We start from the raw sequence: 15,820 nt of genomic DNA on the forward strand, positions 1-15,820 counted from the left end.
GCTCTGCATCCCTAGCCCTTTTCTGTAGATGAGAGGGTAGAAAGGTAGTTCTTGGTAGTTTTCCTTGTGCTGTGTCCTGCTGTTCAGTGCCTGGATTCTTGTTCAAGAATTGAGGATGGTTAGATGAAGCTGTACCCCCTGGAGTGACTCCCCTCTGAGTCACCAACATGTTCTCTTGTTATCATTGATGATGACAGCACTAAAATGTTGCTTTCTTTGGATCTTTTCATTAAATGCTCTTAGGATTGAATCTGTTGTTTGTGGGAGCAAGTCTGGGATCTAGAAATGGCAAGACTTGGATCTGAAATAAATGCTTTGGGAGATGCTTAGGAAACCTGGATTCGAATCAAAGATGAGCCTGATAATTTCTGTTGTACTCACTAACCAAAGCACATTTGTTTTCTATATTCCAGTCCCGAGCAGAACCGCCTTTCAGATTGTGAGGAGCAAGCAAAAGCATCTAAGAAAGGGATGTGGAGTGAGGGGAATGGTTCACACACTATTCGAGACCTCAAGTACACCATTGAGAACCCCAGGCATTTTGTGGACTCACACCATCAAAAGCCTGTCAACGGTGAGCCTGGTGGGAAGAGACAGAAATGACCCTGGAGGATATCCTTTGTTCCTTTTTCCTCTCAAGCTTCTTGAAGTTTGTAGATCCTTTTTTTATTTACTTAGCATGTGTGGGAAATCGCTAAGGCTAAGTCCACAGCTTGCAATTTTGAAAAGGGATTTGAATCCAGTTCAACTGTATTGCATCAGATGTGATTTGCAGGGCTTAGTCCTTAGCTGGGGTCGGTCAATTAATTTTTGTACCTTGGGGAATCTGCCAGTTTTCTGTATGATGGCTATTAAAGTGCCCTCCTGTCAACTTTGAGTTAGAAATGTGTATCCTTTACATACTTAGTACATACACATAGGCTTTGCTACATATACATTCCATATAACGACAGACTCAGTCAAATCCTGATTTTTTTTTTTTTTCTTTCCCTTCTGGGATCTTGCTGTTCCTAGCCTTTTAGGATAGAGAAGTTTAGGTTTGGTCCATGAAGTCCCAGAAAATTTAGAAGCCACAAAAGTTGATATACTCTAACTCCCAGGAGTAATTTGAGGAGGAAGTTGTGTGAGCACACAGGACCTGCCGTGCTTTTTCTTCTTGGAGGGAGACTGTCTGAGGGGTGTGGGGGGCGAACTGACTGGCTGGGCGTTGTTTATCCCTGGCACAGGTTTTGCTAACTACATAAGCTTTCTGTTCTGTCACACAGCTATCATCGAGCATGTGCGGGATGGCAGTGTGGTCCGGGCCCTGCTCCTCCCAGATTACTACCTGGTGACAGTCATGCTGTCTGGGATCAAGGTCAGACCACACATGGGGCTGTGCGGGGACCAGAGGGTTTATGGAAGTACACAGTCATTGACTTTGCCCCGCTTTATTTCTAGTATGTCCTATTCACCTGGACTGCAGTGGGATGATTCTAATGAGATCAAATAACATTGGAAAACTTGTTTTTAAATATTCAAGACCTCTTCGGAGTGAATTGTGCTGAAAGTGAAAGTGTGTTGAAACCCAGAAAGGAGGGCTGGGACATTCTGAAGATTACTAAATGTTGCTATTAATGTGAAATACTTTTTTTTTTTTTTTCTCTTCTCTGAGGGTTATTGTTCAGGCTTGGTATCTGCATGCTAACTTTACCATGCTTGGAAACCAATACTTTTCCTGTTTCTTTAATAGTGAGAGACAAAGAGAAATAGAGGAGAGGGAGGGAGAGAGAGGAGCTTGAAGCATTGTCCTGCTGCTTGTGAAGCTTCTCCCAGCAGGTGGGGACCAGGGGATTAAACTTATGTCTTCACATGGCAATGTATGTGTTTGGCCAGATGCAAGGTTGCATCAGCACTCTGCTCCTGGAGTATCATTTTTAATTAAAATGGTTGCCAGGGGTCCGAAGGATAGTTCATCCGGTAGAGTGCATATGTTACCATGTGCACAAACCCAAGTTTGAGCCTCTGGACACCACATGGGAATAGCATGTAAAGGGATGCTTTACAGGTGAAGAAGTAATGCTATGGTGCCTCTCCTCCTTTCTTTCCTCTGCCTCTCTGTTGTGCACCATCTATCTAAAACATTATTAAAAAGCCCACATGGAGTTGGGGAATAGTGTACAAAATAGTGTCAAAAATCCTGGCAGTGAAAAAAAAAAAAAGTAGTAGCAGTTGAAACCTATGCACCGATGAGTCTTTTCATGGCAAGGTATCAATTTTTAGCTAAAATACTAATTACTTTCCCAACGATAGTTTGAATTTTATTTGCTTGACCAACAAGTTTAAGGTGTTATTTTTCTTTTACTTTTTACCAGCTTGTTTTCAAAAGCATTTAAAAAAGTTGAGTGTAGACCTTCTGTGACTTAGCTATAAGGCACCAGTGTGGTGTGAGAGTGACTGGAACTTACACTCAGTGAGAACCATGTTACTCACCTGCTTCACTTTTGCCTCAAGTGCCCAACTTTTCGACGGGAAGCAGATGGCAGTGAAATACCAGAGCCTTTTGCTGCAGAAGCCAAATTTTTCACAGAGTCTCGACTACTTCAGAGGGATGTGCAGATCATTCTGGAGAGCTGCCACAACCAGAACATTCTGGGTACCATCCTTCACCCAGTGAGTATGCAATTTGGGTTGAATGGTATTCAGTTAGGGATATATGTGAGGTTTGGTGAAATGCCACTTGTGCTTCATTCTTTCTTTGTGTTCGAGCCCTTTAAATATCTTGGTATGGTGGTCCGGGAGGTGGTGCAGTGGTAAAGCTTTGGACTCTCAAGCATGAGGTCTCGAGTTTGATACCCAGTAGCACATGTGCTAGAGTGATGTCTGGTCCTTTCTCTCTCCTCCTGTCTTTCTCATAAGTAAATAAATATCTTGGTATGATCATGTATTGATTTTGAAGACTTTCCTAGGGTAAGGTAAGGGTTATCTGTTAACTGAATTTATATAACTTATTTTTAGAAAGCTAATCAAGTTTATAAGGGGGATGGGGGCACTATTACTTATTTTCCCAACTGTTAGTCTTAAAGGTTACCACATCCAGTAAAGGTTAACACTGAAATTTAGTAGACTAGGGCTGGTAAGGCTTATATGTAAACCTTATATGTTAAAAAAAAAGTTAGCCAATTGGAATGTTTATAGAACTATGATGAAGTAAACTTGCTATGGAAATAGCATTCTCTGCATTTCAGGTTTTATCTAGTTACCTCCTAACTCTGCTTTTGAGCAAGAAATAGATTAATGTTCTTATAATCTCATACTTTATCAATTTGATAGGTGGGTTGTTTTTAGATAAGAAAAAACCTTGCTTTGAAACACCGAAGCAGCTTTTTATTATTGTAACCTTTATGCAGTACAGATAAACAACTGTTACTTTTTTGATTAGAGAATTCTTCCATTTGTAGATGTCTGGGAGGGTTGGTTTGGAATGTGCCAAGGTCATGTCTATTTCTTCTGGAGTGTTAGCTGTCAACTCATGCCCTGCCAGATGGCGCAGTGTCACAGTAGAATGTGAATTGTAATTCACTGGGCAAAAATGTAGTTTTAGTTATTCTTTATTCATCTTGTTCTTTCGCTTTCCCCCATGAAAAGGGGAGTAAATGCTGATCTTAGGGAAGGCAATAATATGGTGTAATCTCTCTGAAAGATTAACATCCTCCTCTCCCCACAAGAAGAGCTATTGAAATGTCATTTCCATTCATTGCCACTAACATTTATCCTTCCCCTGTTACGTGAAAGTTACTGTGCTGGGTGTTGGAATATGAAGCCAAGGCTGTTGTGTGAGTCCCAGGGTAGTAGCTCCTATCTTATTGACAGAAACTGTTCTTTCTTATTTTTTTTTTAATTGGTACACAGGATAGACAATATTGTGTCTGCTCTAATTGTGTCAGATGTCTAGAGAAATGGGTTCTTTTGCAGTAGAATCTAATCTGTACCTTGTTTTTCAGAATGGCAACATCACAGAGCTGCTCCTGAAGGAAGGTTTTGCACGCTGTGTGGATTGGTCAATTGCAGTTTATACTCGTGGTGCAGAAAAGCTGAGGGCAGCTGAAAAGTAAGGGTTGCCAAAGATTTATTAGGTACCTTTAAGGAAAGAAGTCTAGTGATCTCTTACCCATCTTTGTCAGTGTTTCATTTTACTAAAGAATTATTCCAGAAGTAGCTAGGATATCATAGGAGTGGCTGATTTAGGATTACTTATTATTTTCACTCAAGTTCATTGCTGGATGATTTATACTCATTCACTATTTTTCAGTGAATTTTGTTCCGTTTTTTATTACCACTCGTGTCATTACTGGGGCTTAGTGCCGGTACTATGAATCCACTGATCCTGGCAGCCATTTATTTTGCCCCTTTTTCCTTTTTATTTAAAAAAAAAATTATTAGATAGGACAGAGGGAAATTGGGAGCGGTGGGGAAGACAGGAAATGAGAAAACTAGACAACTGAGCACCAGCGTTACAGCTTTTGAAGCTGCCCTACCTGCACATGTAGAGTGGGGTCTTGAACCTTGGTCCTTGTGCATAGGTAACGTATGCTGTCAACCATTGCCTGCCCTCCCTGAATTTTCTTTCATGTATGTATGTATGTATGTATGTATGTATGTATGTATGTATGTATGTATTTGTTTATTTGTTTGTTTCCAGGACCCTTACTTGAATTCCTGGTCACAGGCATTTGGAATGGAGTAAAGGGAGGCTCATTTGATGAAATCACTTAATACCTATGTTCAAGCAGGCATGCTGGAGCCAGGTGTATGAGTGGAAAGAGAGCATGTCCTAAAACAGGAGCATTCGATGTTGTGAGGCCTAAAGTCCTCATTTATTTACCTGTATATTTCTTTATAAGTGCTAATACAACATGGTTTTGGCTAGGTGCCTTCTGGATTAAAGCAGATGAAGAAGCAGTTTATTCCCAAAGTTAGTGGGAAGTGTCAAGGTCAGTTGCTTCAAGCACAGGTGAATTTACCCTTGAAAAGATTGGTGGACAAAAATGAAGCAGGTGTCAAGAGATGAATGAACAGAGCTGATACTCAGGATAGTCCCAGGCACCACTTGTCTGGATACATTTAGGCATTGATAAATGTTCTCTTCTTAAAGCCTTGCGCCATGGCTTATTCACAATTGTAAAACTGTAAAGGTCTTAACTTGATCTCTTTTGCCTAAAATAGCTGAGCTAAGAGGTATGTAAAAATGTAAATTGAGTGAGTTTTAGCCCCCCTCAACCTTTAAGGTAGTTTATATCCCTCTGTACCTATAGCAAAAAAATTTGCAGGTTTTTAATAAAAGTAGAATTTATTCAGCGCCATTTGATGACTGTCTGATGAAGGTAGATTGATTCAAAAATAAGAAATGCTTGTATCAGTCATTTAGTTTTTGTGTAGTTTTACAATTAAAAGATATACCTTTCAAGTATAGTGTCACATAAACCTTTAATTATTCTGATGCTTTTTTTTTTGGTTGACGATTCTAATGTGTTATGTTGGTTAGTAACACTTTCTTTTTCTCCTCCTCCTCTCCTTTTTTCTCCCCCCTTCTCTAACCCCCTTCCCCTCCCCCTTCTTTTTTTTTTTTTTTTTTTTTAAACCAGACCACTGCTCAGTTCTGGTTTTGGTAGGGTAGGGGATTGACCCTGAGACCTCTGATACTTCAGGGGTGAAAGTTTTTTGCATAACTTATGGAAAATTTTTTACATGCCTTGAATTCCTGCCACTCTGAAGATAGTGGGTATAATAGTAGTATTTTATAACACTTATGAAAGTTACAGTTTTTTGTTTGTTTGTTTTTAAGAGAGTGATCATTAAAAAAGCAGATTTAGGTGAGGAAACCCAAACCATATTTTGGTATGATGTGATTACTTGCCTGCTGTTTTGTATGCTGCATTTGCGCTGTTTGCCTTGTTTGTAAAATTCTCTGTCCAAGCATTTCAGGTATTTTACAGCTGCTACACGCTGCTTTGTCTTTTCTCATTTTATTGTATCTATTTGATAAAATACTGCAATACGGTTTTCAGAAATAACAGATTTCCTCCCCTCCATCCATTTATTTGTAAATATTTTTTTTTTTTGGCTTTCTTTTTTTTTAATTTTTTTTTTTTTTAACACCAGAGCACTGCTCAGCTCTGGCTTATGGTGGTGCTGGGGATTGAACCTGGGACTTCAGAGCCTCAGGCATGACAGTCTCTTTGCGTAACCATTATGCTATCTACCCCAACCCGTAAATATAATTTTTTAAATTTTTTAAACATTTATTTTATTTATTCCCTTTTGTTGCCCTTGTTGTTTTATTGTTGTAGTTATTATTGTTGTTGTTGTTGTTGGATAGGACAGAGAGAAATGGAGAGAGGAGGGGAAGACAGAGAGGAGGAGAGAAAGATAGACACCTGCAGACTTGCTTCACCACCTGTGAAGCGACTCCCCTGCAGGTGGGGAGCCGGGGTTAGAACCGGGATCCTTATGCCGATCCTTGTGCTTTGCGCCACCTGCGCTTAACCCACTGCGCTACAGCCCGACTCCCCCGTAAATATTTTTAAGACAGTTGTTGATTGATTTTTTTTTTGTTGTTGTCTGTACAATTTTATTTTGCCTCCAGGGTTATTGCTGGGACTTGGTACCTGCCCCTGGAGGCTATTTTTTCCCTCCTTTTGTTGCCCTTGTTGTTTTATTGTTGTTGTGGCTATTACTGTCATTCTTGTTGAATAGGACAGAGAGAAAAACTGAGAGAGGAGGGGAAGACAGAGAGGGGGAGAGAAAGATAGACATCTGCAACCTGCTTCACAGCCTATGAAACTTCTCTGCAGGTGGGGAGCCAGGATCCAACAGGATTCCTTAAGCTGGTCCTTGTGCTTTGCCCCATGTAGGATTTTGGTTGCTGATAACTTTTTTTTTTTTTAATGATTAAGATGAAAATTGAGTAAGCCTAAGCTATTTACTAATCCATTCTGTGTTGTGCTCATTTAAGAAAGCAAGTTATTCCACTTCGCGTTAGCCGAAGAGCTGATGTCAAGGCGAACTTGTACTTCCCAGTGTCAAAAACATTCATACCCGAGCCCCAGTCTATCCGCATGGGCTTATTCAGTGACTGTATTTTTGTGTCTAAAAAAAAAAAAAGAGGGACTGAGTGTTAGTGTACCTGGTTGAACACACATGTAATGTAATGGTGCTCGAGGACCCAGGTTCAAGCCTGCTGAGCCCCACCTGTAGGGGGGAACTTCCCAAATGTTGAAGCAATGATGCAGGTATCTCTCTGTCTCTCTTTTTCACTATCTTCCCTATCTTTCTCTGTTTCTCTTTCTCTATCCTATAAAAACATAAAATAAATAAAAACATATTTTAAAAAAAGAGAAGAAAAAATATTTCCTTAAATGAAAAAATAAATAAATTCTTTTTTTAACCGAGGACCTCACACATGATTGAACAGCCTTCCCAGTTTCTCTCTCTCTCTCTCTCTCCCTCTCTCCCTTTTTTAAATCTGAGAGAGACAGAGAAATGACAGAGAAAGAAAGAAGGGAAGAAAGAAAGGAGAAGGAGAGGCACCCATGCAATACTCCATGGTTGACGGAGATATTGGGGTTGCCCATGGTGTTCCCATGGGGTGCTGGCTATTGAACCCAGAGCCTCTCACACGCTGTAAGGTGTGAAGGTGTGTATCCTGCCTCCTGATTTATTTCCTGAAATGCTGTACTTTTCCTTATGGCCATTGTTTTTTTTTTTTTTGACTGGTGGCCACTATCCTGAGTGCCCTGTCTGATGTAAGGAAAGCTTCTTTACAGATGCTTCTATGATGGATTTCATGTGCTGACCTAGTCTTTTTGAATGATTTGCATCCTTGCTCTGTTGCAGATTTGCCAAGGAGCGCAGGCTGAGGATATGGAGAGACTATGTGCCTCCCACCGCTAATTTGGACCAAAAGGACAAGCAGTTTGTTGCCAAGGTGAGTCATTCTCAGTATTTTGAGTTGCATCAGATGTTGCCAGACTAGTAATAACACAAAAATCTGAATAGTCAAATGCCTCGGCTTTTGGACTATTTCAAAGCAAAACAGTGTTGTGCCGATATTCATGTGTGTTCATGTTTGTGTGTCCATAACAGGGGTTGTAGAAACCATAACTTTACATTTCATGCTCTAAGTTACCATAACTTCAAGTTCATAGGTTAATGTTGTGGACTTCTTCACCTTGAAAAATGTCTTGTATTTTAGAGATTTTCTTCTTTCTTTTTTTCAATTGTGACTGTTAGTCACAATACAAGATTGTTACATTACAGGGTATATACAATGCACCAAGGCTCTGTACCACTAAGGATTTTTTTTTGTCTGTCTTGCAAAGGGCATTCTCTTAAAATTTCCTGTGTTCAAGTGTGCATGGCATTGTTTTACTTCTTCTTGTCTTAGCGGTCTTGTGGTTATGAATTTCTTTTTGTTTGCTTTTTTTTTTTTTTTTCTGAGTTATTTTCCATTGCTGTGTCCTGGGGTGAATTCTTTGAAGGAAACTGGAACCATTGAACCAATTACTCAGTTGCATCAGCAGAACTGTTGGAGAGTTTTCCTGAGTTGCACAGTCTAGTGCTTTGATACTGTTTTTTATTTGGTACCATCCCCACTTTCTCAGAACTCTGTGTTTCAACCTGTTTTCACTTTTGACAAGAGATGCTGGAAGTTCTGTCTTTATGAACAAATGGCTAAATATTCATATCCTGGAGTTTCCTGTGTCATCTGGTCCTGAGTTTTGGATGGAATGCCACTAGGTGGCACTGTCAGCCTGAGTAATACTTGGAACAGTTTCTGTTAGAATGGCAAAATTTTAGTGAAGCCTCTGAGGAATTGGTTGAATTTCTCCTTCATTCCTTTTTTTTTTTTTTTTTTTTTAATGATTATGCCCAAAGCAATAGGTCACAGAGAGCTCAAGTGGCCTCTTTCTCTCTTCTAGTAGGTAGTCTTCAAGTTGCTGTCAGGTAAGCTGTTATCACCATTTTAGTGGACATGAGTGGGAGTAGTCCCCGAAGGGATATACTTCCCTGTCCATCTTTCAACCCTTGGTGCAGAACGGAATGGATCTGTTTCTGTGTGAGGGCCTACTAGCTTGGAAAATTGGACATGGGCTACTATGCCCATGAAGATCATTCACTCAACAATGAGGCTAGATTTCCATTTTTTTCTCCAGAGTTGTGTCACTGAGGAGACTTGGGAGAGTCCTACTACACTCTCACCCTAACTTTAGCTGGATTTGTTCCTAAACAAAGCTTTGAGGTATTTTGAGCCTTTATTTTTTGTGCTTTGTACAGTGTGCATTTAACCCGGTATGCCACTGCTGCCAGGCCTCCTGAGCCTTTGTCTTTTGGGGTAGGTAACTAAGATATTGCTGAGTAAGGTCAGCAGCTTTGCAGTTATCTGTCTGTATATCTATCTATATGTCGATTGATCTATTTTTATGGGTAACTAGAAAAGGGATAGCTGACTATAGGAACTATTTATTACCAGAGTACTGCTCAACTCTTGGCTTATTGTGGTATGGGGATGGAACCTGAGGCTTTGGAGCCTCATGCATGAGAATCTTTTTGTATAGGTGTATGACACCTCTGTAGTTCCTTTTCCTACATTTAAAAATCCAGGCTACTCCCCCGCCACTTTTCCCCTCCTTTATATAATAGGATGGTGAGAATTAGGGAGTTAGGAGAAAGAGAAATACCTGCAGCACTGCTTCATTTTCCTCTGCAAGTGGGGCCAAGAGATTGAGTCAGGTTCTTGCACATAATATCATGTGTGCTTTGCTGAGTGTGCCCCTTTCCCTCCTCCCACCCCACACCCCCCCCAATAATGTTTCTAAACTATTTATTGGATAAGGGCAGAGAGAAATTGAGAGAAAAGGGGAATATGGACACAGAGAGATGCCAGCAGTGCTGCTTTACAGGTTTCCCCTTTCATTTGGGGACCAGGGCTTGAACAATCTCCACCCCCACCCTGTTTTTGTTTTTGTTTTCTTTTTTTAGAGAGCAGCATGAGCCCACACTTTTAAGATAGTTTATTTATTAGTGAAAGAGAGATACAGGAGATAGATACCAGAGCACTAGTAACTTCTGGATTGACCATGGGACCTTTAGAGCCTCAGGCATGAAAGTCATTTTGCACAACCATTATGCTAACTTTCCATCTCAGCAACCCCCCCTCTTTTTTATTACAGTGTTAAAAATAGATGAGGTTGTCTCTAAGAATCATCTAACAAGCTTATGAGACATTAACTAGTCTCTTGAAGAATCTTAAACAGGAATTTAGGTTATTTGGATATGTACATATATATCCATTTAGAGAGTCTAGAGAACAAGTATTTATAGGTAGAAAAAAATGATTCTTGGAGTTGGGCGGTAATGCAGCGGGTTAAGCACAGGTGGCGCAAAGCACAAGGACCAGTGTAAGGATCCCTGTTCAAGCCCCTGGCTCCCCACCTGCAGGGGAGTCACTTCACAAGTGGTGAAGCAGGTCTGCAGGTGTCTGTCTTTCTCTATCTCCTTCTCTCTCTCTCTCTCTCTCTGTCTTCCTCTCCTCCATTTCCCTCTGTCCTATCCAACAACGATGACATCAATAACAATAACAATAAACAACAAAGGCAACAAAAGGGAAAATAAATATAATAAAAAATTTTAAAAAAAGAATACCAAGTTTAAGAAAAATGATTCTGTGATATCTTCAGATATATTTATTTATTTTTACCAGAACCCTGCTTAGCTCTGGTTTATAGTGGTGCTGGGGATTGAACCGTGGAACTTAGAGCCTCAGATACGGGATTCCGTTTGCATAACCATTATGCTGTCTTTTTAACCCATCATTCATTTTTGAAATATGAAAAATGCATGGACAGGATAAAGAAAACTCGTATCACATGAAACTACTATGACAGATCTTTTTTTCCTTCTTCTTCAATGTAAGTCAGTTATACTGTCTGTGACCCATGAGCCAAATCTGGCTTACTGTGTATCTTCGTATGACCTGCAAGTTGAATATGAATTTTACATAAAGAAAAAGACATTTTTTGGAACTTGAAAATTATATAATTTCAGTTTCAGTGTCATGAATATATTGGAACATCACCATGCCCATCCCTTTACATGTTGTTTCTGGCTGTTTTCCTGATACCATGGCAGAGTTGAGTAGCGGTGACACAGATCAGACGGCCGGTCTGCAACATCTAAACTATTTTGCTATCTGTTCTTTACACAAAAGTTTGCTGACCCTTGATCTGTACCAGTCTAACTCAAAGTGCCTTGACATGATATAGAGAGTTTGAGCCAGAATGTAAATCAACACATTGCTTCTTCCATCAGGAAAAGCTTGCTACAGAAAAAAACGTCAGCAATGTTCTTAGTGATGTAGCTGATTTATGTTCTGGTACAAGTTCCTTATCTCCCTAAAAACTGGCAGCCCTTTTGAGTAGTATTGATTTGTTCTCTTTTGTATGCAGTATTTAAGTTTTTACGTTTTAATTTTTAGTATATGAAAATGTAGAGGATTCTATGGTTTGTTTTTTTTTAATTAAGACAAGTAATAATCCATTATTCCCCATTGCTGAGGCAGACAATTTCAACTTCAGAGCAGTCTGTCTCAAAATAAAATACTTAATGCTCTTTTGAATTTTTCATTTTAGGTATAATCTATTCCTTTCACATCATAGCAAATAAGGTTTTTTAAAGATATATATATATATATTTAATATATATATATATAAATATGTACTCATAGTCACATGGGTGTACATGTGTTCTCCGATTCTTCTAATATGACTATATAATTTTGTTTATTTGTATGCAGTGTTCCCTCTGTATATGCTAATAAACATCAAGCCATATAGCTTATTACAAGTGTTCTTCATTCCCTGCACTATATTGTTTTCCCTAGAGTCAATATATTTTTTAAGGTTTATATTTTTTGCTTTCTAATTAATTTAGCTCCCAGAGTCTATCTAAACCTCCTCTCAAGCTGTTGATTCATTATGTTAGTTTTCTCTTCAGTAACAATTTCCAGGAGCCCTGTGACCTGTACCCATCTGGAATAGTTCCTGTTTTTGCCTGTTAAAGAGCTATTGTTGGACGTCTTCGCTGTTATTCTAGGGTAGTTTTATGTTTGTTTGACCTTCCTCTTGGGTTAGAATTGTCTTTGCAGACTTAGAATTTTCCTTTTCTGACTTGATATTTTATTTTGGTGGTGCACATTCTCAAGCTTATTGGAAAAAGAGTGCTCATGTGGTTAGTTTAAGAGACTGTTCACTCCTGTAATTACATTTCATTGAGAGTTTGGTTGGGTATAGAATTTTTTTTCCCCTTTTGTTGCCCTTGTTGTTTATCGTCACTGTTGTTATTGTTGTCATCATTGTTGGATAGGACAGAGAGAAATCAAGAGAGGAGGGGAAGACAGAGAGGGGAGAGAAAGATGGTCAACTGCAGACCTGCTTCACAGCCTGTGAAGTGAACCCCCTGCATGTGTGGAGCCAGGGGCTTGAACCGGGATCCTTACGCCGGTCCTTCCTCCATAGATTTTTTAAACCAAACTTTGGGCCCTATTTTCATCACCTCTTGAAACTCCTGATTTGGCAGTTTTCAAGTCTTAGCAGGTGGAGCAAATCTGCAGTGTAAATCAGGTTGACTATTGTCTTTTCTTGCCACTAGTTTTAAGATTTAGCTTTTGTGAGTCTGTGGAGTCAGTTTTCATTCATCTGCCAGTTTTCCAGTTCCAAAGTTTTGTTGCTGTGTTCTCTCTCACTTGTCCTTTTGTGCTTATTAAAAAAAAAAAATCCTATATTTTTGCTGAAACGGTCTCTAGGGAGGTAACCAAAGCAAATATTTGGGCCTGCTTATCTCATTTTTGCATAATAATGCAGTACCATAATTTAGTTAATCCACCCCAGGAGGTCAATACTAATGTAGTCTATGATTTTTCCATTATTTACAAAATGGAATAAATCTCTATGTAAATGTCAGCTGTTTTCTTAGAAATGTTTTGGATCAAAAAGGTCATATAAAATGTAAACCAGTATACACTCTTGTGTGTATTCCTTTTCTTGTACGTTCGATGACAGAGGTTGACCAAGCTCTTTAAACCACATTTTTACTATTCAGTAACCCTTTGAGTCTCTGTGGGTCATGTAGTTATTTACTTATTTTTATTACAGTTAATGTAAGTCTGCCACTGCAGCAAAAACAAACAAAAAAAACAGCTATATATAGACATTTGCAAATGAAAGATCATGGCTGTGTTCCAATAAAACTTTATTTACAGTAATAGGCAATAAACTGGATTGTCCTTGAACCAAAGTTCTCTAGGCCATGTTGTAGAGCACTGGATTAAATGTCAGCATTAAATATAAAAGGAGAAAAAAAATACATTTCTTTTTATGACCTAGAACCCATCTGCATGCACTTTTGTAGTTTTACTTAATTTTTAATGTCTGTTAAGGTTGATTTGAAACTGATTTTTCAAGGATACCTAAGAAAATCCTGGGTCATCAAAGGTTCCCTGGGTCATCAAAGACTTTTTTTTTCTTCTTTTTTTGACATTCCTACAAGTTTTCATTAAACACTTCTGCTCTGAGGCACATAGGACTGTGAAGGCTGAACATATAATGGTGCTATCTTCACCAGTCACCCTGCCTCTTAGGAATTAACTGTACAGGGCGTAGCTACTTAGGTTGGAAAAACCTGCGACAGGTGACCTATGAACTCTTTAACTAGGTGCCTCTTGGGCCCTATAGGTGATTTCTGGAACTGCTGCCAAGCTGTAGATCAAAGTACTGGCCAAGAGTCTCACTTCTGAGAAAACTGAAAACCCACCTCAGTAATTCTCTTGATACATGTGGCCTACTGAAAGACTGCTTTCCACCCTCTGCCTAAGCAGTTTCACTCCTTAAGGAAGGCAGTGTAAGGGAGGGCTCTCCTTGTCTCTTCAGGTTAGTAGAGAAGCATGTTCACTTCACAGCGATTAGCTGAGCCTGCTTGAGACTTTTGTGCCTGTCGTGGCTTGCCAGTTTCCTGCCTGCCTTCCCTGTGGCCTTTTAGCTGATTTGTGCTGTTTGTAGCCATACGGTCCCTTGAGCACGTGGCTTGGCTTCCCTTCCCTGTCCCTGCTGCTGGATGTTTGGGTCTTGCAGATTTCACTGACCTGAAGAACTCTGGGGGTGGGGGTGAGGGTGGGGGAGCAGTAGCATGACCTCAGGAGGTGGAGTCTTCTCCCTGGTCAGCCTGGTTAGAGATGGCCAGTCTACTTTGGTTCTCTGCCCTTGTCAGACTGCTTAAACAAACAGCCCCGCTTTGAGAAGATACTTCCCAGAAACTTAACCCTCTAGCCTTCCTTGCCGGAGGTCACCCTAAGTAATTAAACTGTATTGATGCCTGTTTGCCATTTTGGAGGCCAGACTATAAGGTATCCATAGATTGCCATAGATTGGTTTTTTAGTTTTGGATTCTAGAAGGTATTTCATTTTGCCCTGCCCCCCCCCCCCCCCCCCCCCCAGTTTCCAGACATAGCTCATGATGGAATTTATTGTTATGCCTTTCAGAGGTAAGGTTTTTAAACAGGAGTACTATTTAGTTTTTTTCTTTTACTTTTTGGCATTTTCTAGAGTTTTCAATTGTATTCACATTTGGTATTGTGCAGAGTACTAGCTTTATAATACTGGATAATATCTTCTGGACTTTGGGCAAAAAAGGAAGTTCTGGGGATGATTTGGTTAGGAGAAAGACCTGTGTCTCACTGAAAAAGGGGTAAGCTTTGACCTGTAATTTAACAAATTGACTTGTTAGTAAGAAAAGAACATAATTGCATTAGACAACTTTTTTTTTTTTTTTTGGAAATTTTTTTTACCTGAATTTTTATTACTATTTTTTGATTTTTCTTTCATTTTGGTATTTGGGGTTGAATCCACGGCCTCATGTACAAAGTGTGAGCTGTTTTTATTTTTAAGAACAGTTTTAGATTTGTAGCAAAGCTGAGCAGACCATAACAAAATTCCTGTCCTATTCCCCTGCCCCCTAGTTTCCCTTGTTATTATCTTCCACAAGGTGAATTTTAGTATAAATTGTCTTCCAATACTGACATGTTGTTATCAACTGAGTCCATATGCTAGTCATATTTTCTTCTGTTTTCTCTTGAAAAGTCTCAGCCACAATATCAAGTTAAATTTAGTTGTCATGTCTTGTTAGGTTTCTCTTGAATGTGACAGTTCCTCAGACCTTCTTTACTTTTTTTTTCTCACTGTGGTTATTGCTTGCGCTCTATACCTACACAATGTCACCTTTCCCAGTTGCCATTTTTAAAGAAATCTTTCCTTTTTCTATCACCCCCCCTCCCTTTTTCTTCCTTGATAGAAGATGAGGGGGGGGGGAGAGGGAAGAGGTGCACAACTGTAGCACTCATAAAACTTCTTTCCTGTAGGTGGGGACAGGGCCTTGAACCCAGGTCTTTGAGCATGATGAGGTGCATTCTCTACTGGGTGTGTTACCACCCAACCACCAACCTTCCTTATTTTTGGTGACTTTGACTGTTTGAAGGAGTACAGGTTGAATATTTTATAAGGTGCCCTTCCTTCTATGGGAGTTTGTCTGATACCTGCTAGCCTATCACATACATAGCTATTCAGTGTTCAGTCTGTTAGAGAATGCTTATCCATGGAAGTACTTGCATCAGAATGTTGTTGAGGGTTTTTGCTGTACTTTCTGAGGGAGTGGGGACAGGATCTAGTCAATAGTGACTCAAGGCCATTGCTGTAACACTTCCAGCTGTTCTCCTTTGCTCACCCTTAACATT

General features: G+C 39.7%; 1 protein-coding gene across 1 annotated transcript in view; it reads left to right on the top strand.

Annotated features, from left to right (window-relative positions):
• SND1 (staphylococcal nuclease and tudor domain containing 1) overlaps nucleotides 1-15,820 on the top strand; it is a 497,039-nt gene that overhangs the window by 62,267 nt on the left and 418,952 nt on the right. Inside the window, exons 5-9 of the mRNA XM_007526286.3 lie at nucleotides 414-574; nucleotides 1,266-1,357; nucleotides 2,494-2,652; nucleotides 3,984-4,090; nucleotides 7,876-7,966. Of these exons, the coding sequence (XP_007526348.1) occupies nucleotides 414-574; nucleotides 1,266-1,357; nucleotides 2,494-2,652; nucleotides 3,984-4,090; nucleotides 7,876-7,966 (610 nt within the window). The remainder of the gene's footprint in view (nucleotides 1-413; nucleotides 575-1,265; nucleotides 1,358-2,493; nucleotides 2,653-3,983; nucleotides 4,091-7,875; nucleotides 7,967-15,820) is intronic.

Source organism: Erinaceus europaeus, chromosome 8 (assembly GCF_950295315.1).
Source record: "Erinaceus europaeus chromosome 8, mEriEur2.1, whole genome shotgun sequence".
NCBI classification, from domain to species: Eukaryota; Metazoa; Chordata; class Mammalia; order Eulipotyphla; family Erinaceidae; genus Erinaceus; species Erinaceus europaeus.